This window comes from Pelophylax lessonae (genome assembly GCF_965119305.1).
Source record: "Pelophylax lessonae genome assembly, chromosome: 2".
Taxonomy (NCBI): Eukaryota; Metazoa; Chordata; class Amphibia; order Anura; family Ranidae; genus Pelophylax; species Pelophylax lessonae.
This window is the reverse complement of record NC_138769.1, coordinates 538,390,085-538,414,300: the sequence shown is the minus strand read 5'-3', so window position 1 is coordinate 538,414,300 and position 24,216 is coordinate 538,390,085. Positions and strand designations below refer to the sequence as shown.

General features: G+C 47.5%; 1 protein-coding gene across 1 annotated transcript in view; it reads left to right on the top strand.

Moving 5' to 3' along the window:
• The window catches only part of SUGT1 (SGT1 homolog, MIS12 kinetochore complex assembly cochaperone), a 324,599-nt gene that overhangs the window by 289,429 nt on the left and 10,954 nt on the right, over positions 1-24,216 (top strand). Inside the window, exon 12 of the mRNA XM_082245037.1 lies at positions 13,229-13,316. Within this exon, the coding sequence (XP_082101163.1) occupies positions 13,229-13,316 (88 nt within the window). The remainder of the gene's footprint in view (positions 1-13,228; positions 13,317-24,216) is intronic.

Sequence of the window (24,216 nt, the reverse complement as noted above, 5' to 3'; positions counted from 1 at the left end):
CAGAGTTAATATCTTGTACTGCCCCCTTTGGCAAGTATCACAGCCTGTAAACGCTTTTTGTAGCCAGCCAAGAGTCTTTCAATTCTTGTTTGAGGTATCTTTGCCCATTCTTCCATACAAAAGTCTTCCAGTTCTTTGAGATTTCTGGGCTGTCTGTCACGCACTGCTCTTTTAAGGTCTATCCATAGATTTTCAATTATGTTGAGGTCAGGAGATTGTGAAGGCCATGGCAAAACCTTCAGTTTACGCCTCTTGATGTAATCCCCCGTGGATTTCGAGGTGTGTTTAGGATCTTTATCCATTTAAAGAAGCCATCCTCTCTTTAACTTCAGCTTTTTCACAGATGGCATCAAGTTACCATCCAAAATTTGCTGAAATTTTATTGAATCAATTTTTCCTTCTACTTGTGAGATGTAGCATGATTGATCCACCCCCATGCTTAACAGTTGGACAGAGGTCCTTTTCATTAAATTCTGTGCCCCTTCTTCTCCAAACGTATCTTTGCTCATTCCGGCCAAAAAGTTCAATTTCAACCTCATTGGTCCACAGAACTTGTTTCCAAAATGCATCAGGCTTGTCTAAATGTTCATTTGCAAAGTTCAAACACTGATTTTTGTGGTGAGGACGTAGAAGAGGTTTTCTTCTGATGACTCTTCCATGAAGACCATATTTGTACAAGTATCTCTTTATAGTGGAATAGTGTACCACAACTCCAGTGTCTGCCAGATCTTTCTGGAGGGATCGTGCAGTCAAACGTGGGTTTTGAATTGTTTTTCCTCACAATCCTGCAAGCTGTTCTGTCTGATATTTTTCTTGGTCTTCCGGATCTTGCTTTAACTTCCACTGTTCCTGATGACTGCCATTTCTTAATTACATTCCGAACAGAGGATATTGACATCTGAAAAGGCTTTGCTATCTTCTTATAGCCTTCTCCAGCTTTGTGAGCATCAACTATTTTCAGTTTCAGTTTTCTAGACAACTGCTTAGAAGATCCCATGGTGCTGATTGTTGGGGCAAGGTCAGATGAGTCTGGGCATTTAAATCCTTTGAGATTGACATCACCTGGTCTTCCCAGACGATGATTGAGAACAATCCATGACACTGGCAGGTCTCAGCCTTGCAAGGGGGCAGTGCATGCTATAAATTCTGCAGGGTGCCCAAACTTTTGCAGACGCCATTTTTTTGTTTTCTGTAATTTTGAAAGTGCCAATGATGGAAATAAAATCTAACTTTTGTTGACATATTATAAGAATGTCTAATCTGTAATTTGATGCCTTTTGGAGATTTTTCCATCTTTCCTTGGCTTCTTTATGCACATTAATACAAATTTTTACCTGGGGTGCCCAAACTTTCGATCCCCACTGTATACTGTAATGGCGGTGATCAGCAATCTGGAGCTAACACGCTATCTGGGAGAGTCACTAACTGACACTGACATCGCTAGTGATGCTAGTACAGTGAGCAGTGATAATACTGTACACTGACTGGGAATGGGTTAACATCTAGGGGCAATCAAGGGGTTAACTGTGTGCCTAACCATGTGTAATGTGTGCTGCTTTTACTTTCTGATTTGGCAGTTTTTTCTCCCTGCTGTTCCTATGCACACACAGCTCTGTGTGTTTGCAGCCACATAACTCTGTGTGTCATTTGACACATCCAATCAGCTGATTTCAGACAAACAATCTCAATGGGGAAAAATGTAATGCTGGATATCTATACTGATATAGACTGGGTAATGTGTTAGGAATAAAAGGATGCCACACTGACGGAAATAAGTTATCAACCCTACAGAGGGCTGAATTCAAAGAGATCCCGAAAATCAAAGTAGAAAAATTAAGCAGCAGGCTAATCCATTTTGCTGAAATTTAATTGCAGCAACTCAAAATGGTACTCAGTAGTTTGTATGGCCCCCACGCGCTTGTATGCATGTCTGACGATGTCAGGGCATGCTCCTAATGAGATAACAGAGACTGGGGTGCAACCTGGTGGCGTTGGATGGACCGAAACATAATGTCCAAGAAGTGTTTTATTGGATTTAGGTCAGGCGAGCCTGGGGGCCATTCAATGGTATCAATTCCTTCATCCTCCAGGAACTGGTTGCATACTTCCACCACATGAGGCCGGGCATTGTCATGCACAAGGAGGAACCCAGGACTCAGCGTAGAGTCTGACAATGGGACCAAGGATTTCATCCAGATACCTAATGGCACTCAGGGTGCCATTGTCTAGCCTGTAGAAGTCTGTGCGTCCCTCCATGGACATGCCTCCCGAAGACCATTACTGACCCACCAACAAAATGGTCTTGCTGAAGTTACAGGCAGCAAAATTTTCTCTACGGCTTTTCCAGACCCTTTCACTTCTGTCACGTGCTCAGGGTGAACCTGCTCTTATCTGTGAAAAGCACAGGGTACCAGTGGTGGACCTGCCAATTCTGGTGTTCAATGGCAAATGCCAATCGAGCTCCACGGTGGTGGGCAGTGAGCACAGGGCCCACTAGAGGCGGTTGGGCCCTCAGGCCACTCTCATGAAGTCTGTTTCTGATTGGCCAGAGACATTCACACCAGTGGTGTGCTGGAGGTCATTTTGTAGGGCTTTGGCAGTGCTCATCGTTTTCCTCCTTGGACAAAGGAGCAGATACCGGTCCTGCTGATGGGTTAAGGACCTTCTACGGCCCTGTCAAGCTCTCCTTGAGTAACTGCCTGTGTCCTGGAATCTCCTCCATGCTCTTGAGACTGTGCTGGGAGACACAGCAATTCTTCTGGCAACGTCACATATTGATGTGCCATCCTGGAGGAGGAGTTAGACTGCCTGTACAACCTCCAAAGGGTCCAGGTATTGCCTCATGCTACCAGTAGTGACACTGGCCCTAGCAAAATGCAAAACTAGTGAAAAACAGTCAGAAAAGATGTGTAGGAAAAAAATTTCACTGGCTTCCAGCTGTAAAACCATTCCTGTTTTGGAGGTCATGTCGTCGTTGCCCATCCAGTGCACCTGGTAATGTAATGTCATTAACACCAAAGCAGCTGAAACTGATTAACAACCCCCTCTGCTACTTAACTGACCAGATCAACATCCCAGGAGTTTATTTGACCTGATACTATACTCTGATTAAAAAGTGTTCCTTTACTTTTTTTTGAGCAGTGTATAAGGCATTACAATTACATTTAAGGTTTATGTTTACCATTACTTTGTATTTTATTTAAAAATGGTTATTTCAATGCAAAAAAGTCCCATCCTTTAGTACTACTGTGATCTAAAAAAAAAAGATTTATAGCCCCCATTTCTTGTAGCTTCATTCATGTCTGACTCTGACTTCCAGTTTAAATACCCTGTATATCCCATTATTAAGATATATATGATATAAGTGTGTATATACACTCACTGGCCACTTTTATTAGGTACACCTTGCTAGTACCGGGTTGGACCCCCTTTGCCTTCAGAACTGCCTTAATTCTTCCTTGAGTAGATTCAACAAGGTGTTGGAAACATTCCTCAGAGATTTTGGTCCATATTGACCTGATAGCATCAAGCAGTTACTGCAGATTTGTCGACTGCACATCCATGACGCAAATCTCCCGTTCCACCATATCCCAATGGTGCTCTATTGCATTGAGATCTGATGACTGTGGTGGCCATTGGAGTACGGTGACCTCATTGTCATGTTCAAGAAACCAGTTTGAGATGATTTGAGCTTTGTGTGTGCATTACCCTTCTGGAAGTAGCCATCAGTAGATTGGTACACTGTAGTCCTAAATGGATGGACCTGTTCAGCAACAATACTCGGGTAGGACCTGGCGTTTAAACGATACTCAGTTGGTACTAAAGGGCCCAACGTGTGCCAGGAAAATATCCCCCACACCATTACACCACCAGCCTGAACCGCTGATACAAGGCAGGATGGATCCTTGCTTTCATATTGTTAATGCCAAATTCAGAGCCTACCATCTCAATTCGCAGCTGAAATGGAGACTCCTCAGACACCGTTTTTCCAATCTTCTATTGTCCTATTTTTGGTGAGCCTGTGTAAATTGTAGCCTCCGTTTCCTGTACTGGCGTGGTCTTTGGCTGCTGAAGCCCATCTTAGATGCGGTTTGCGTTCAGAGATGGTATTCTGCATTTAATGAGTGGTTGAGTTACCTTTCTGTCATCTCGGTCTGCCCATTCTTCTGACCTCAACAAGGCATTTGCATCCACACAACCGCTGTTCACTGGATAATTTCCTCTTTTTTTTTTTGGACTATTCTCTGTAAACCCGAGAGATGGTTGTGCATGAAAATCCTAGTAGATCAGCAGTTTTTGAAATGCTATGTATTCTGTTTGGCAACAACAACCATGCCATGGTCAAAGTTGCCTAAATTCCCTTTCTTCCCCATTCTGATGCTCGCTTTGATATTCAGCAACTGGTCTTCACCACTTCTAGATGCCTAAATGCATTGAGTTGCTGCCATGTGATTGGCTGATTAGCAACTTGTATCAGTCTCCTTTGTTTAATGTTTCACAGTATAAATTAACCCCTTATAGCAGTGATTATCTGCAACTGAGCTGCAGATATTTGTCTTTGTTTTATGTGGGCTAAATGTTGTTTTTTAACCCAATCATGACAGGTGATACAAAAAGCATGCTACTTCTACTTATGTCTTAGTGAGAGCAGATGCAGGTAGCTTTTATCAAGCTACCTGCATTTAACAAGGGAGTCTGTCATGCATAATATTTTATTACATTCCTGTCTGAAAATCTGCAAAACAGTGTTGTCCTTTTTTAATTCTTGAATTTCTTTCAATAAAAGTTTTATTGTCTTAGTCTGGTATGTGCCAGATTCAACCTTTATAAATGTTATTATGTATAGATGTATATAGCTGGTCATTTATTTTTACCGATGCATAAAGATATATTCAAGTTTTTTTTTTTTTTTACTGATCCAAATAATCGGCTAACTAATTATAAAAATAATCGTTTGTTGCAGCCCTAATAAAATTATAGCTTGTTTAACCACTTCCCGCAAATCGACGTACCTGTATGTCGGCTTGCAAAAGTGGTTGTACCGGGATAATGCCTGCAGCTGCAGGCATCAACCCAGTACCGTTTTTTTAGAGCCGGTGGTCAGCTTTCAGGAGATAACAACCGATGCGGCTCAGCAGCCACTTGGTCGTTATCCCAGCAAGCGGGGTTGGTACATCCACCTTAAGCGGGTCTACCCGGGTCTTCCGTTCCACCAGGAGACCCGAGCAACCAGCCAGCACGTGCACCGGCTGGTTGGAGTCCCGAATGAAGGCGGATTTGGCTTTGATCGGGTCTCCAATCATGTAATCCGGAAGTGGCCTCACAATTTCACTTCTGGTTTACTTGGCTGCTAATGGCCCTGATTTAAAAAAAAAAAAATGGGCAGCATTCAAAAATGCTGATTTCCGCATTTTGAATACTTTGAAGTACAGTGGAGGGTCTTTTAGACCCCCGATCCCTCCATAAAGAGCACCTGTCACTGCCTATTACTGTCGCAAGGGATGTTTACATTGCTTCTGACAGCAATAAGACCCCGTTCACACTGGGGCGACCTGTCAGGCGACCTTGTCGCCTGACAGGTCGCCGTAGGTCGCCTGCCATAGAGAAGCTGTGGACCCGTTCTAATAGGAGCGACACAAGTCGCTCCGACTTAGAAAAAGGGTCCGGAGCTTCTTTGGGGCGACCCGGTGCGACCTGCATTGACTTCAATGATATAAAGTCCGTGCCGGCCGCTCCGAGGTCGCGGTGCGAGCTGCGCACCGCGACCTGTGAGGTCGCCCCGGCAAGTAGCATCGCCCCAGTGTGAACGAGGTCTTAAAGTGATCAGATTTAAAAAAAAATAATAATAAAATAGGAAAAAAATGAATACATTTCTCTTTCGTTCATTGACATACACAGCTCCTGATATTTATAACCATTGGGTTATACTAAAGGAGTAGGACACTAGGCAGAAAAGAATTCTGGCTACACCCATGAGCAGTCCCAGGGAGTATACTCCCTCACTCTGCTATAGCCATTTTTTTCTGCCTAGTCAGGAGTAAGGACCTATTTCCTTGCTGAGATCTTTGGTCCTGGCAAAAAAAATTTCTGTGAGATCTACAACTGCCGGACTGGGCGACGGACTGATAATCTAGATCCAGTCGTCACTCCAGTCTGGCTAGCGAACGCGCAGACCTCCGCTCCGCTTTAGGTCGGCCGCAACATAGCCCCAGTGAACAGGGGCTGGCCTGCGAGTTATATGCCTTGAAAGGTCGTATACAACCAGGTCTCGGCAGTTACTCTTGGCCGACAGCCCCCCCCATTTTGATGGAGGGGTTCTGTCTGGAGTGGGGCTGCCTGGTTCCTGGTATGGTGAGTAGCTGCCCCCCTTCTCTCCTGGAGGGTTTTGAAGAGGACCTTTGCCCCTCCTTGGGACGGTTGGACCCCTGGGTTCCTCTCCTTCCCGCAGGCATCCCCCCTTGCCAAGTCCCTCATCCTGCCCCCTCTCCCTACCCCCTCTCCCTTCCACGCTGGGGCTATTTGGGCAGTCTGGCCACTTTTCTGGGACGGGGGCAGGGCGCTAATTGGCGATGGTTCCCGGGGTGGGGGATGTGCCGCCGGCGGCCACATGATCGATTTTGCGGGGGGTGTTGTACCTGGTGGGGGCTCCTGCCAGGGCCCCTCTCCTGCCTGGATCGTTCCTTAAGACCTGGTCTCCCTCCTGGGTCCCTGCAAGCCTGGTGGTTCCACCATTTTGTTGTAGCCTGTGTGTTTCTATACACCGCAGCCATGTTTGTGTAGTCCGGCTGGCATTTTCTTGTGGTTTGCCATTTGAAATAGTGGTGGCCATGACAGTGGAGTCCTGTGGGCGGCGATTTCGGTGGTGGGAGCCCCTCCTCATTCCCTGGTGCTGACTTCTGGATCATTTTACTTCCTGTTCGCCGCACGTGTAGTGTAGATTCTCCTGGTAGCTGCAGGTGCCTGTTTCTGTGGGGGGTGAGTCTGGTGGGATCCTCTCCTTCTCTGCTGAGGATCGCTTGGTGCTTTGTGCCTGGCGACTGGGTGTTGCTGCCAGTGTGGTAGTTTTACAGTTTTTGTGGGGTCCCCCTGGTGACTCATGGATTCTTTGGAGAACATATCCTCACCTCATCCCCTCTCTGAGCCTGCGGTGCCCTCCGAGTCCCAACCATCCATGCACTGACGGGCGTCCTGGAGTCCCTTGTGTCCCGGGTGGAGGTGGCTTGCAGGCCACGGGCTAGCAAAAAGCGCCCTGCCCCCCCCCCGCCTTCCCTGGCCTCATCAGATCCTGAATCTGATTCGGCCACCGTGGACGTGGGTCACCATGCTGGGTCTGCAACCACGTGTCTGGAATCCTCTGATAGTGAGGATGATTCCTCAATGTCTGCGAGCGCGCATGAAAAGGCGCTAGTAGATGCACTGATTGTATCTGTGCGGGAGACCCTGAAGATGGAGGATGCAGCTAAAGCTGCGAGGGAGGCGCAGGTTCCCTTTGGAACTCACAAGCCATCTACAGGGGCAAATGTGTTTCCTTTCCCAGCCTATTTTGACAGAATTGTCGCTAAAGAGTGGGGACGACCAAAGCGTCCCTAAGCGCTTTACTAGGCGTTACCCCTATGAGGAGTCCCTTTCTAAGAAGTGGACTGTGCCACCGGTGGTGGACCCTTCGGTTTCCATATTAGACAAGGAAACCATGATTCAGATAGGCTTCTCATGGTGTAGTATGGTTAAAAAAGTAATTTATTAAAAAAAACATAGTAACTTACAGTTCAAGATTTCAACATTCAGCCGTAACGGCTAAGCTGGAGCCTTGTTTCATGCAGGGGACGCCGTTCTGCATTCCACCTGCATTTTATGTCATGACCCCAGATAACAGCAGACACTTGCTGATGAAACGCGTCGCTACTCTGATACGTACTAGGTCACTTCCAGCTTGTGGAACCTGGAACGGCGTCCCCTGCATGAAACAAGGTTCCAGCTTAGCCGTTTCGGCTGAATGTTGAAATCTTGATCTGTAAGTTTCTATATTTTTTTAATAAATTACTTTTAACCATACTACACCATGAGAAGCCTTTCTATCTCCCTTCTACATGCCTGGATAACTCTATTACCCACTGACCTCAATCTGTGGACTTAAAGCGGAGTTCCGGGCACAGAAATGATTTTTTACTGAACATACCCCCGGGACAGTCAGGGCTAGCACATTCCACAATGGCTAGCCTCTGATCTGTCCCGGTTCGCACTTACCTTTTAGAAGAAATACTTATAAAATTTCTTCCACAGCGTTTCCATCTCTGTTGTGGGCAGCTGAAGCCGGCGCGGTCCTCTTCTGTCTTCTTCCGCGTCTTCTTGTCCCAGAATGCGCCGCACCGGCCCCTCTCGTCACTTCCGGGGCGGCGCCGCATTCCTAAACAGCTTCTGGGCATGCCCAGAAGCTGTTTAGCAGGGGAATGCGGCGTCGCCCGGAAATGACGAGCGGGGCCGGTGCCATCGCATTGATTCCTGGGAGCTGTGACGTTCAGCTCCCAGGAATCATAGCGAGGCAGGAAGTGACGGGGTAAGCCGTGGCTCCGAGGGAGGAAGCAGTCAGAGGTGAGTATTTACGATCTTCAATAAAAAGGTGAGTAAACAAAAAAAATAAAAATAACTATCCAATTCCTTTTCAGGTGAGGTCTACCTAGCGGAGGGGCACAAAAAAAAAATCGTTTTTGTGCCCGGAACTCCGCTTTAAGTGGAATAAATAAGAAAATCGTTTACTTCTGATCTAGACAATTTGATCTGGTGCCTATTTTTGACTACCTTTAATGGGGGTCAAATTTATCTGGTAAGCGTTCTGTGCATGAGGATATCGGTGGAGGATCTATCTACCACACAGACACCGATGGCTGGTCTTAAAGGAGAAGCTGTTATTCATTAACTTATATGGGACTTTTTTTGAAACACTTATTTCACCTATATGTGTGTGTGATTCACAAGTTTATAGTTTGAATTTATTATTGGTATTTTTGAACGCGGTCTACTAACTTTTACCAATTTTGAGCTTTTGCTTTTTTGACTTGTTCTTTATACAGTATACCAATTTATATATTTATACTTCGTCCTGTGCGCAATTGCATAAGTGTATTATACATTATTTATTATTTAACCATTATTCAGGTTGAAGAGTCCCCAGCCTTTTAGGATCCGGCTGACCGCAAGGCGGAGGCGGTGGCCCGCACTATGTACACTCTGGCTGGTTCAGCAGTGAGGCCGGTGTTCACCTTTGCCCGAGTTTCGCAAACTCTGACCGAGTGGGCTAAGCTCCTACACCGTGACCCAGAGGGGGAACAGCTCCCCCTCCCCCCGCCTTTGCTGAGCTGGCGGACCAGCTGGTCCAGGGGCTGCAGTTTATCAGTGAGGCCTCTTTGGATGCGGCTCCCCTGATGGCTTGCCTCTCTGTTTTGGCAGTGGTCCTTCGTTTTTTTTTTTTGGTTCAAGTGCTGATCTGCGGATCAGACTTCAAAAAAGGCCTTGACTGGTCTTCCTTTTCAAGGCGATCGCCTGTTTGGAGCTGCCCTGGATGACATCATAGACATTGGCCTTTCTTCTCAGCTCATAAGAAGTTATAAGGGCCTCTTCAGGAGGATCCCAACCAACCTGGTCTGGCAAGCCAAACCAAGATCGGGCTTCTCCAGATCCGGGAACAAGGCTCCTTCTGCATGAAGGTGCGCCCTCACCCGTATTGGGGGTGGGGGGACGTCTTCGCTAGTTTCCAGACCCGTGGACTTCCCTAGTGCAAGACAAGTGGGTCCACAAGTCGGTCTGGCTACAAGATTGCATTTCGCTCTTGTCCCCCCTAAGATTTTTTTCATTCCAAATTGCGCCTGTCCCCAGACCGCTTACAGGGCCTGTTTGGGGCGGTACAAGACCTGTTCCTTCAAGGGGTGATTGTCCTGATTCTGACCTCAAAACATTTTCAGGGTTTTTACTCAAACCTGTTCAGTTCCCAGGAAGGAAGGCGAAGTGCATCCAATCCTAGACCTCAAGGAGCTAAACTGCGTTGCCTTTTTGTCTCAAATCTGCTACTCGGGTCTTCACAAAAGTGTTAGCCCCGGTGCTAGCTTTGCTACACCAACAGGTGATCACGGTACTGTGCTACTTGGACGATCTCCTTCTGCGAGCAGAGTCTCCCTCTGCTCTGGTGGAGAACCTGGAGATTACAATATGAACTCTGCGGGAGTTCGGCTGGATTCTGAATTTTCAGAAGTCTGCTCTAGTTCAGTCCACAAAGCTGGACTATCTGGGCTGGACTCTGGATTTGTCCTTAGCCTCTTTCCTCTGGACAAACTCTGGAAATTGCTGGCTGCAATTCGCCTCCTGCTGTCCAGCAAATTGTCATCCCTCCGGATTTGCATGCGTGTGCTGGGCCTGATGGTGTCTACCTTTTGAGGCAGTTTTGTTTGCACAGTTCCATACGAAGTCCCTGCAAAGGGAAATTCTGACCAAATGGGACAAGACTCCCCAGTCTTTGGACAATCTGATCCAGCTGAGTCGGGGCACGGCGGAGTCTGGGATATGATGGCTTCGTTCTCCGGTGATTCCACTGGGAAATTCATTCCTCCCCTTGTATTGGACAGTAGTCACCATGGATGCCAGCCCCTCTGGCTGGGGGAGGTGTCCTTGGCAAGCATTCTGCTCAGGGTATCTTGACGTTTGAGTCCAGACTCACGATCGATGTCTTGGAACATTGGATGGATCATTGGATGGATTGTCTTCAGGGTTGTCCAGTGCGCATTCAATCAGGCAATGTCACGGCTGTGGCTTATGTCAATCACTAAGAGTGCACACAAAGTGTTCTGGTGGCTCTGGAGGTAGCCAGCATTCTAAGGTGGGCAGAACGGTTCTTTTCAACCCTCATTGCCGTACAAATTCCAGAGGTGGAAAATTGGCAGGCGGATTACCTCAGTCGGCAGGCGTTGGACCACAGGGAGTGGTCCCATCATCAGCTGTGTCTCCAGTGGGGCACCCCCAAGGTGGATCTGTTGGCATCTCGGCTCAACAGAAAGGTGCAAAGGTTTGTTGCTCAGTCAAGGGATCCTCTGGCGGATGCCAAAGACAGGCTTGTGTCCCATGGGGGTCAGTTTCGTCTGACTTACGCCTTCCCTCCTCTCAAGCTTCTGCCAAGACTTCTATGCAGGATCAAGGCAGAAGGGATTCTTGTCATCTTAGAGGCTAAGGACTGGCTTTCGCCGGGCTTGGTACGCCGATCTGGTGTGGCTGGTCGCTGGTGTTTCTTGGAAGCTTCCTCTCAGGGAGTATCTGCTGTCCCAAGGACCGATCTTCCATCCTGCTTTACAGTCGCTGGCTTTGATGGCCTGGCTGTTGAACGACAGGTGCTGAAGGATAGGGGTTTATCGGAGTCGTTGATTCCTACACTGTTGAAAGCTAGGAATTCTACATCTAGGAAGATCTACCATCGTACGTGGAAGACGTACATTGCGTGGTGTGAGTCTCTTGGGGTTCTTCCTCGCTCCTTCCGGTGGCTCGGATCTTGACCCTCCTTCAACGAGGGGTTGAACAGAAATTGGCATTGAGTATCATCAAGTGCCAGGTGTCGTCCTTGGTGGTCTTCTTTCAATGACCTTTGGCCACACACTCCCTGGAGCGTACCTTTCTTCAGGGGGTCCGACATTTGGCTCATCCAGTGCTGGCTCCGTTGCCGCCTTGGGATCCTAATTTGGTGCTTTCAGCTCTACAGAAGCCTCCCTTTTAAAATATTCAGGAGATTCCCCTGCTTATGCTGTCCCAGAAGGTGGCCTTTTTAGTGGCTATTACCTCTGCGTGCAGGGTGTTGGAACTGGCGGCGTTATCCTGTCGTTTACCTTACCTGGTGATTCACAGGGATAAGGTGGTTATTCTCCCCTGTCCGTCGTTCCTTCCAAAGGTTATCTCTGATTTTCATTTGAATTAAGTCATTTTGTTGCCTTTCCTGTGTCCCAGGCCTAAACATCCGAAGAAAATTGCCTTGCATACCTTGGATGTGGTCCGGGCACTTAGGGTGTACCTGGCAGCTATGGAGTCTTCCAGGAAGTCAAACTCCCTCTTTGCGCTCACGGATGGACCTCGAAAAGGGTTGTCCACTTCCTCTGCGACCATTTCTAGGTGGTTCAGGCCTATTCCATCAGGAGTCAGGTTCCTCTTTTCCCTGTCAAGGTGCACTCTACTAGGGCGCTTAGTGCCTCCTTGGCTTTCCATCATTAGGCGTCAGTGAAGCAGGTTTGCATGTCGGCCACCTGGTCGTCGGTGCACACTTTACAAAGTTTTATAAAGTGAATGTGTTGGCATCTGCTGATGCTTCTTTTGCCCGCAACGTCCCCCTGGGACTGCTCCTGGGTGTAGCCAGAATTTTTTTTTCTTCTCAGTGTCCTACTTCTATAGGGGGCAGTATAATCCAATGGTTATGAAATTTATTAAAATTAGAGAAATTAATAGTACGGTAAGTCAAAAATCCCATTTATTTTTTAAAGCGTCCCCGTGAGATCGGGTATGAAAGAAAACTCATACGTAAGTCGCTCCCACAAATGAAAACGTGTTCAAATCACACATGTGAGGTATCTCCCCGATAGCAAGAGCAATAATTCTCGAAAAATACCTCCTCTGTAACTCTAAACTGGTAACGGTTAAAAAATGTAAAGTGTTGCCTATGGAGATTAGGTACTGTAGTTTGTTGCCATTCCACGAGTGTGTGCAATTTTTAACCGTAACATGTTGAGTATCTATTTACCCGGTCTGACAGCATCTTTCACAGTATACGAAAAAATTGGGGTAAATTTACGGTTTAGTTTTTTTTTAAAATTCAATGAAATGTATTTTTTCCTAAAAAAATTGAACTTGAAAGAACGCTGCGCAAATACAGCGTGACAAAAACTATTGCAACAACCAACATTTTATTCTCTGTTAAAAAAATATATATAATGTTTGGGGGGTTTTAAGTAATTTTCTAGAAAACAATACTGATTTTAACTTGTAAACATGTGTCAGAAAAAGGGTTGGTCCTTAAGTGGTTAACTTTTGTTTTTGAGGGCTTTCCTTTTCTATGTGAAATTTTCCAAAACAGCTGAGAAAGTAATGCAATCTAAGGATTGGTTCTTCCTGGTACCACCACCACCACTTTCCTCTAATTTTATATATGCACCTCACTAATTTAAAGGAATGCTATTTTAATACTTAAGTGTACTTTTGTGCTTTTTAGATTGAGATAAAAATGAAGAAGACAGAAGCACTTCGATGGGATAAACTGGAGGGTCAACCAGAATATCGTGTAAAACATTTTACACCAGGTACATGCAATATTTCCACTGTGTTTTAAAGTGATACTATACTCAGGCATGTTTATCCTTCAAGCAGTGTGGGGCACGTGAATATTGATTTATATTGCACTTACAGTAGGCAATCTGCAGCTGCTGTTTAGCCTAGGCATGCTTTTGTCAGGTTGTAGTTACAGGTTGTAGTTAACATGGCAGCTCAAAGGAGTATATGTTGCTGCCTTTGGTGTTTATTGAAAAGAGAAGTTATCCTTTGGAGATACTCTCACACTGTAAACCTTTTGAAAGGCACTGACAAATATGAAGTTGAAGCACCCAGAGGTCCCTGAACAGCTGCAGCAACTTTCTGTATACTCTTGATTACAGGTATGTTGGCCTTTACTGATGTTGCAAATGGTTGTGTTGGCGCTTGCAGTTAAAGCGTTTGCTACCCCAACACTTTATATTCCTGATATGTGCCTTCTGTACCATGTACTTGTATGAGAAAGTATCCTGATCTTTGTATTGCTTCCTTTGTGTGAAATCCCTGATGTTCCTGCCAGTTAGTTCCCTTGCTTTCCTATTAAAAACTGGCAATACTAAGCAGGAGATCACACCGTGGTCAGATGTCTAGCTATGCGGGAGCTCAGTATGCTCTACTCCAATGATCAGACTTCTCCTGATACAACCCCCACTGCACAGCCATTCACTTGGATGCTCAGTGTCGTGCTGCGTCACCTCCCCCAGCTCTTATGCAGCTGAGAACAGAGGGAATGTGACCACTAAAAAATGGTATTTATGTTTTTTTTTTATATCTATACAAAAATGTTTTACATTTCACTTATATTTTTAACTGAATGGGTTGTTTTTTAAAAGGTAATAGCTTAAAATCACTTTAAGCCCAAACCCACAAATGCCTATTGCTCTATCGCTATGTTGGACTGTACCAATGATCAGTAGGAATGCATGGAGAGAGGCTAGGGCAATGAAGCCTTAGCACAATGAGAAAACGCTGTTGTTTCACCGAATTCGATCGGCATGGCATTTAATAAAAGCAGAGAATTCTCAAAGCTGCTGTAGGTTATGTGCAAGAATATCGGCTTTCATTATGCTAAAGCTGAACTCCAGGAATTATCTTTCATTTAAACTTAAGAGCTGTATGGGAATGTTTTTTTTTTTTTTTCTAGATTTATACTTACCTAGGTGGATGTAGCATCGGTCCGATGCTGCATCTGTCCCCCGGCGCCTCTACACTGAAAACCGAGTGATTGAACACCGCTGATCGCTCGGTTCTGACTGCTCCCAGAGCTCTCTGCTTTGCCTTCTTCTCGCTCATTGGAGCGCTAAGCTTTGCAGGGGCAGGGAGCGTCCGGCTCAGGCTCTCAGCGGCTCGCTGAGAGTCTGAGTCGGGTGTCAGTCCCAACTTCCATTGTCATAGTGATTCAGTGCCTGGACTGACTTCTGTGATTTCAGCAGGTTCTCCTTGGTTCTGCTTAATTGTACATACTTTATTAGCCTTAAAGATTTAAAGCCTAAGCACAGCCAAAATGACAAAAAAAATATAATCACAAATCATCATCACATAACTTCCCATCAGGCCCGTCATAATCTTTCGATGCGGCGGGGATTGATACAGCTAAAGTGGAGGGGGCAGACCTACCAATCATCTGCTGTCCTCCACTTAGAAATCCTATTTCATTCATAGAACTGTAGTATGGCTTCTATGACTGGAGCAACTGGGCAGAAAAGGAGGGCATAGTCAAACCTTCTCAATGCTGGATTCTAGTCTGAACTAAGCACTAGTGTACATAGTCCTCCCTGTAAAAGATGAGGAAACACAGTACTACAGAATAGAGGGGGGGAGGAGCTAAGCGCTAGCTCTAACTCCTCCCCTAGGAACACTCATATTTTGGGCTTTAGGGGTGACTCTACAGGCAGCACTGACAGAAACCAAGTATTCATTTTTTTTTTTTAAATCCACAGCAGAAATTTCACTAGAGGCAAGCGCCATGTGTGCTGATTTTCCTGGGAGATTTTAAAAGATATATATATTTTTCTCTTTTGGTAAAACTTCTCTTTTAGGAACATATTTGTTTTCTATGTCTGAGTGCAAAGCAGGCATTGGAACCATTAAAATCCCTTTTGAATTGATATGCCTGCCAAACCTTCAGCTACTGAAACAGAAATAAAATGCATTTTGTTTCTCTCGGGCCTAGGGTTCCAAGTCCAAACCCAGTACTCACTTCTGCTGAAAGACTTCAATCGAATCTGCCAAGTCCTTCTCACAATGAGGGGGGAGGGTGTTGAGTGGGCAATGGGAGCCGGAAGGGGGGGGTACGCCGCCGGCAGCTGACCGTGCATTTTTTTTGGGAAAGTTGTCCTGGTGGGGGCTCCCACCAGGGGCCCCCTTTACTGTCCAAGTGTCCCCTGTGGGTCCCAGGAACCATGTGGGCCCGCCAATTTGGCATGGATGGCTGGCTGTATAGTTGCCCTACTGGGCCTGCGTCCATGCACCCTGAGTGTTCTGATAGAGGATTATTCCTCTTCTACTACAGCCGCGCATGAAAAAGCACTGGTGGATGCATTGATTGTATTGGTGCGGGAAACTTTAAAGATGGAGGATGCGGCTACGTCGGAGGCACCGGTCATCTTCAGTACCCGAAAATCCTCAAAAGCAGCAAAGGCTTTTCCTTTTCCCGCTTATTTTGACAAAATTGTCACGAGTCAGTGGGGTTGCCCTAAATGCAATGTGGCGGTACCTAAGTGTTTTGCTAGAAGGTATCACTTTGAAGAGTCCAGGTTAAAAAAGTGGACAGTCCCACCTGTGGTGGATTCTCAGGTTTCCAGGCTGAATAAATCCACTCTTAATTCCGGTGGAGGAGTCTCCGGCTATTAAAGACCCTTTTGATAGGATATCAAGACTTTGGTCCAACAAATGTTTACTATGGCCTGTTCAGTCCTTAGGCTGGCGTTCACCATTGCCTTGGTGCCCCAGACCTTAAAGGAGTGGGCAAAGCTTTTGCGCCAGGATCTGGAGGGGGAACAGCTTCCCCCTGCCTTTACGGAGCTAGCGGACCAGTTGGTCCAGGGGTTGCAGTTTATCTGTGAAGCCTCTCTGGATGTGGCTCCCTTTGTTTCACGGCTGTCCATGAAAGCAGTGGTCCTTCGGCGCATGATATGGCTGAAATGCTGGTCTGCGGACCAAGGTTCCAAGAAGGCCTTATCGGATCTCCCCTTTGAGGGGGATCGCTTGTTCGGGTCTTCCCAGGATGAAATCATTAAGGGACTTATAGGAGGGAAGAGTACTCTCCTCCCACAGGCTTTCAGGGGCAAGGAGTCTCGGCGCAGATGTGGTCCTTTTTTCTCAGCTCATAAGCGGCCTTTTTTCGTTCCTCAGGATCTCAAGACAAAGGATCCAAATCCGTTAGGACCGCCTCCGGAGGTTCCAAGAGGCCCTGGACGGGTAAGCCGAGAGCAGGTCCTTCCAAGCCTGCAGACAAGCCCTTTCGGTCCAGCTACAAGATGGAGTTTTGGTCTTCTCCTACAGAGAGTTTTTTTCCTTCCAACCTGCATTGGTCCACAGACCTCTTGTGTGGTCTCTTCGGGGCGGTACAAGACCTGCTACTGCAAGGGGTGATTGTACCAGTACCAAACTCGTAAAGTTTTCGGGGGTTTTTATTCAAACCTGTTTAGAGTTCCCAGGAAGGAAGGCTAGGTTTGTCCTATCCTGGACCTCAAAGCCCTGAACCACTTTGTGCAGCTTCAGAAGTTCCGAATGGAGTCCATTCATACGGTATTGGCATCCCTTCATCAAGGGAATCTTCTGGCCTCTATCGATATCAAGGACACTTACATCCATATCCCGTTATATGTCGAACATCAGCGCTTCCTCTACTTTGCCGTGGGCAAGGAGCATTATCAATTAGTGGCATTACCCTTTGGGTCTCGTCTCAGCTCCTCAGGTATTCACGAAAGTGTTTGCCACGGTGTTACCATTGTTGCAACAGCAGGGCATTGCGGTACTGGGGTATCTGGACAATCTTCTGTGAACAGAGTCTCCGACTGCTCTAAAGGACAACCTGGAAATCACTGTACGAACTCTGCAGTAGTTCGGTTGGACATTGAATTTCCAGAAGTCTGCTCTAGTTCCGTCCATCAAGTTGGAATTTCTGGGTCTGACCCTGGACTCTCCCTCAGCCAGGGTGTTTCTTCGGCTGGACAAGCTGCTGGATGCAATTCGACTTCTGTTGTCCAGCAGTCGGTCGTCTCTCAGGACTTGCATGCGGTTGCTGGGCCTGATGGTGTCTACCTTCGAGGCGGTTTCATTTTGCACAATTCCACACAAGACCTTTGCATAGAGAAAGTCTTGCCAAGTGGGACAAGAATCCACAGTCTCTAGCCCAGTGTTTCTCAACCTTTTTTCAGTCAAAGCACCCTTTAATATTTGGCCAAATCTCGAGGCACCCTCCCAAATTATGGACAGTTTTGAGGCACCCCGTCCTAAAATGTAAAAACTATTCTAATAGTTTTACATAATGCTGCAACCAACATCCACACGCATAGGACACACATTAGAGGTGCAAGTTGGTACTGACTAGTATTCCAGTGTTTCTATTCTTCCTCAGTTTTTCTCCATCACTCAGCTAATGTGACCCTAAAACTGATGTAGAGAGGCAAGGGAGGGTCACACAAGAATGCTATGTGGGTGACTGACATCCTTCTTATCAACTGATCATGTCATTGGTCATTAGTAAGTTGTCAGTCAGTAGGTCAGTAGGTAGTGCACAATGAAAATTTGTGGCTTTGTGTAATTTAAAGGCAGGCTTCATCTACCAGCTGCCTTGTATACAATCTTTGGGCAAATGTTAGGAATTTTGCCTGGGCACACTGGTTGAAAAAGGCTGCTCTAGACAATCTGATTTTGTTGAAGCAGGATACGAGAGGGTCCTTGATTTGGTGGCTTCGCTCCCTGTCGATTCGACAGGGAAAATCCTTCCTTCCCCTGTACTTGGACGGTGGTCACCACGGATGCTAGCCTGTCTGGGTGGGGAGGTGTCTTGGGCACGGATTGTGCTGAGGGGGTTTGGACTCTGGAGGAGGCTAGACTACCGATCAATATACTGGAACTTCGGGCGATCAGACTTTGTCTGGCCCATTGGACAGTTCATTTTCTGGGGTGCTCGGTATGGATTCAGTTGGACAATGCCACGGCCGTGGCATATGGCAATCACCAAGGTGGCACAAAAAGTGTCCTAGCGGCTCTGGAAGTAGCCAACATTCTAAGTTGGCTGGAACGTTTCGTTCTAGCCCTCTCTGCTGTGCATATTCCAGGGGTGGAAAATTGGCAGGCGGATTACCTCATTAATTGGATCAGGGGGAATGTTTGCTTCATCCGGAGGGGTTTCATCAGCTGTGTCTCTGGTGGGGAACGCCCGAGGTGGACCTGTTGGCCTCTCCTCTCGACAGGAAGGTGCAGAGGTTTGTGGCGAGGTCTCAGGATCCTCTGGCCGACGCCACAGATGCACTAGTGGCTCCTTGGGGCCAGTACCGTCTGATACTGATACGCTTTTCCCCCTCTAAAACTTCTGTCGAGATTTTTGAGAAGGATCGAGGCAGAAGGAATTCTGGTTATTCTAGTGGCCCCAGACTGGCCTCGCCGGTCTTGGTACGTGGATCTAATACAGCTGGTTGCCGATGTCCCTTGGAGACTCCCTCTCGGGGGAAGACCTATTGGCTCAAGGGCTGATCTTCCATCTTGTTGCTGTTGAAAGCCAGGTGCTGAATGATAGGGGGTTGTCTGCCTCTGTGTTCCCCATGCTGTTAAAAGCTAGGAAATCTACCTCTAGGAAGATTTCTCATTGCCTCTGGAAGCTGCACATTGCTTGGTGTGAGTCTCGGGGGGGGGGGGGGGGGGGTCGGGTCTCCCCCCGTTCCTTTATGGTGGCTCCAAATTTTGGCGTTCCTCCAGAGAGATGTGGTATCGCCTGGTCTTTGGGTACCATCAAGGGCCAGGTTACGGCCTTGGCAATTTTCTTTCAATGTCCTTTGGCTACGCATTCTTTGGTTCACACCTTTGTTCAGGGGGTTCGCCACTTGGCTCCCCCAGTGCGGTGTCTGTTTCCCCTCGTGGCATTTCAACTTGGTACTCTCAGTTCTTCAAAAACCACCTTATGAAAATATTCGCAAGATTCCTCTGCTTACAATGTCCCAATAGGAAGCCTTCTTGGTGGCTATTACTTCTACATGCAGGGTGTCGAAGCTGGCTGCTTTGTCTTTTGTCTTTCACCTTACTTGGTGTTTCACAGAGATAAAGGGGTGCTTCCCCTTGTCAGTCATTCCTTCCTAAGGTTGTCTCTGGTTTCCATCTGAATGAAGACATTGTGTTGCCTTCCCTGTGTCCTAAGCGCCTTGCATTCTCTGGATGATGTTCAGGCGATCAGGGTGTACCTGGCGGCAACCAAGTTGTTTAGGAAATCAGACTCACTCTTTGTCCTTACATATGGACCAAAGGGGTTGGCCGCGTCTGCTGCGAGCATTTCCAGATGGATCAGACAGACGGTGGTGCAGGCCTATTAAATCAAGGGTCAGGTTCCTCCTTTCCCTGTTAAGGAGCATTCTACGCGGGCGCTTAATGCCTCCTGTGCCTTCCGCCATCAGGCATTAGTGTTGCAGGTTTGCAAGGTGGCTACTTGGTCGTCTATGCACACTTTCACAAAATTTCACAAAGTAGATATGCTGGCATCTGCAGATGCTGCTTTTGGCCGCAAGGTTTTGCAGGCTGCTGTTTGAGAGGATTAGTCCTCTTTGAGGGTGTATGTTTTTTGGTTGGCTAGGTTTAGCCTTTGGGAATTTTTTCTGCTGTGTTTTTTTCCCCACCCCTCATGTTTGACACTGCTTTGGGGTGTCCCAGTGGTAAAGAAGATTCTGGAGCTGTGTCCGTCAATGAACTAAAGAGAAAATTGGATTTTTGTCTTACCGTAAAATCCTTTTCTCTGATAATCATTGACGGACACCGCACCCACCCCTCTATTGAGTTGGGTTATATTTCTTCTGACACTGCTTGCAATAAAGTGTCTATAAGAGTGCCTACAGCAGGTAGGGGGAGTATATCCCCTGGGACTGCCCATAGGTGTGGTAAAGTTTTCTCCTGCCTAGTGTCCTACTCCTGTAGAGAGCAGCATTACCCAATGGTCAAGAAGATTCTGGAGCTGTGTCAATGAACAGGATTTTACGGTAAAACAAAAATCGAATTTTCCCAAAATCTTTGAAAGTAATCAATGCCAACCTGTGAGACTGGTGAGGTGTTCTAGATACTCTCCCATTACAGAAAACTAGGTCATGGGAGGGGAGGAAGCTCTCCTTCCCATCAACATAATGGAACTCGGGGCAATTAAGCTGTCCCTTCAATGCTGGACTGCTCAACTGTGAGGTCACCTGACCAGAATCCAGTTGAAAAGTGCCACAGCAGAGGTTTACATCAACCACCAAGGAGGCATCAGAAGTTGCACAGCTCAAAAAGAAAAAAATCTTTATTCTGGCTTGGGCAGAACTGCATGTCCTAGCCCTAACCAAATCCCAGGAATGGACAAATTGGCAAGAACTCGTGAGTCTGGGATCGGTTTAGCCGGGTCTCCACTTCCCCCCTTCAAATCTTCTTCCTTAGTCTGCTCCTCAGGATCAAGGGGGAGGGCATTTTGGGGATCCTTGTTGCACTGAATTGGCCTAGGAGCATGTGGTACCTAGATTTGGACTCCTTGCAAACTCCCCTTGGCTCTTCTGGATCGTTTAGATCTTCTGTCTCAAGGGTTGGTCCAGCATCCTATTTCTCAGTCTCCGGCTTTAAAGACTTGGCTACTGAAGCCTAGGTCCTAATGAACATGGGCCTATTAAATTTGGTAGTTCCTACCTATCATTTTTCTTGGAGGGCTTAAGCTGGCTATACACTGTTCAATGGGTGGCCCTGATCCACTTGTCAAAAGTCAATTGTTCAATCGACCTTTGTCGAAGGAGGCCGCTGGAAAAATTTCAAATGAACAGCAGCTGAATCCAATTACGTACAGCTGGTGGGGCCGCCTGCTAGAATACCAAACCTGCACTGTAAGGCATAGATGGAGTCGTCGTCCAGTTTTTTTTTTACTTTCATTTAGCCCACAGGCTGAATATTAACTAAAAAAATCATTGATTTAGCGACCGCTTTACTTTGCGTAGTGTTGTGAGGCTAGGAAATTCCATTCTAGAAAGTGTTCAATGGAATAGATCTTGTCCTTCCGCCAGTCTGGTCTGGATCAGCGTTTGAAAAAGGATATCCAAGGTCAAGATTTGCCCCCTGATAGAGCTTAAGGCCAAAGACTGCTTGCCTCTCTTTATAGTAGTCTTTTGTGCAGGGTATTGCTCCTATTGGCCTCCTTTTTTTCCCCAGCGTGGTTTTGTCTCCATTGTATGGATGTAGCATGTGCTGTGCGAGTCTACATCTCAGTTACAGCTTCTTTTTGGCACTCCAATTCTCTTTGTCCTATATAGGGCTTCCTGCCTCTCGCTCCACCAATGCCAGGTGGATTAGATGTGTCATTATTTGACCCTATAGTCTAAAGGATGGGGTTTTACTTTTCCCTATTAAGAAACTCAACCAGTTCAGTTGGCACCTCATGAGTGCTGCCACTTAGACTACTCTCCACACTTTAAATGACAGTAAAAGATATCCTTATTCCCCAAATATAATCCATGCTTCCACTACTAATGGCTTTGCAATCTATTTTTTATTAAATAATTTGTGTTTTCTCTTACGTCCTCTAACAGTCCCAGCCCGTTCAGTATGCCTTCACTATTGGGTAATGCGCCCTCTCTGCAGGAGCGGAGGAGACAAGGGACAGCCGGGCTTGGCCTCGCACTAGATCCTTATGGTGTCCCAGCCTGACCAACGAGCATGTGCAGGTTATTGGTACGCCCAGGCCTCGCTGCGACGGTGCCCCGACGGATGGGGATTAGCCTGCGAAGAGCTTCGTCTTCACCGGGATGTCTCAACTCTGGAACGCCCTGTGTTGCAGCGCCCCCCCCTTGGCTGACGGTTATCCGTATCGGAGCGGAGCCGGCAGTCTGGTATGGTGAGTGATGCTACCCCCCGTGTCCCTGGGACAGCCATCTGAGGGGGGTTATCTGGGCCCACTCCATGGGGATGGCAGAACATGCGATTTCTGTAATATCCCTCCCTGGACGGTCCCTTCCCCCCTGCCCCTTTGGGGGCGCTCTGCGGTAAACGCTGCATAGGGGGAGGTATGGGAGCTTTTTACCTTGTCCTAGGGGTCTCCCTGGTGGATTCCCGTGGTGGCCAGATCCTGGGTTCCATAAAATTTGTCGCAGTCTGTTTCAGCCGCCATTTTGGGTGTGGGCAGCCTGGCTGACTCCCTGTATGGGCAGCAGCCATTTTTTTTTTTGCTATATTGGTGCCGATTCGGGCACCATCTTGGATAAGGGCGGTGGCCATTTTCCCTGTGACTTTTTACATTGACTTCTATTGGCATCAATTTTTAGGTGGCTCAGGGCACTGTTAGGCCTCTAGTGGCTGATGTCACTTTCTCCATCCATCTTTGTTTGCTGCTGGGTGAACATTTTCAGTTCCTACATGTCTCTGCCATTTGGGTTTTTTTTTTAATGCCTTTTGGGGGTTTTTTGTCAGGAAAACCACTGCTCCCCCAGTTTGTCTACCTGTGTAAAGGGGAACTCCGGCGGCATTTGTGGGATCGCGGTGCAGACCGCGATCTCGCTGATTTAAAGGCCCAGTGTCCTGTTTTTATTTTTGTTATCCTGTCAAAAATGTTGTCCCGGGTTAAAACTTCCCCCACTGGTCTGTTTTGCGCTTCTGGTGCATGCTCAGCTTCTGTGCCTGCAGCAAACATTGTTATTTTGGCCACAAATGCTGTCTCTGTGTGCCGTTCTGAACCGGCTGCTGCCCTCTGTCTATCTGATTCAGAGCCTAATATGGTTGCCATGGACAATGCCCCCTGTGCGGGGTCCCAGTCTGCACACTCAGAAGGGGTGGTGGAGGAGTCCTCTGCCGCAGCACGGGAATGCGCTTGCACCGGTCAGGGTCCTTTTGAATATTAACCCACCCAGTCAAGTAGGTGGGTTTTCTTCGGGTCCCGCAAAACACCCAGGAGTCGGGTCAGGTTTTCCTCTGCCCCGAGGTGTTTTCACAATATTTTGAATGGACTGTGCCACGCGTTAAGCACGAGTTGGCGGTGCCTAAGCGTTTTTTTTCAGCACTGCTACCTGTTTGCGGGCCCAGTGTCCACTCACTGGACGGTGTCACCTATGGTGGACCGCACTGTGTCAAGGTTGAATTGTTCCACGGTGGTGCGCGTTGAGGACTCCCCGGTGGTTAAGGCCCAGATGGGCTGCCGCGTAGGGTCACTTTCTCGCCACATGGTTTGGGTGGCGGGCTCACTCCTGAAGCCTTTTTTTTCGCTTCCATGCTGGTTTCTCAGACGGTTGCGGATTGGATCAAGGTGCCTATGCACAACTTGGTGACGGAGTTGGTTCCCCGACTCCCGATGACCTCGTGGACAAAATGGCCCGGGCCATACCTGCGGGATGAGGCCCTGGATGAGGCTCCCCTGGTCGCAAGGTTGTCTGCGGTGGGGAGTGCACTCTGCCGCATGGTTTCGCTGAAGAGCTGGTCTGCGGACCGTGCCTCAAAAAGACAGTGTCTGAGCTCCCCTAGGGGGGGGGGGAACGTCTTTTTTGGGGACTCCTTGGATGTGTATGTCAAGAGTCGTACTGGGGGTAAGAGTAGCCTCCTGCCCCAGCCACAGAGGGTAGAATGCCCTGCGTGCGGCCGGGTCCCTCTTTAAGGGCTCATCGGGGGCCTTTTCGTGCCTCAGGGGTGCAGGACAACGGTGCATCCTTCAAGGCCTCCTGCGGTAACAAGAAGCCTGGGTCT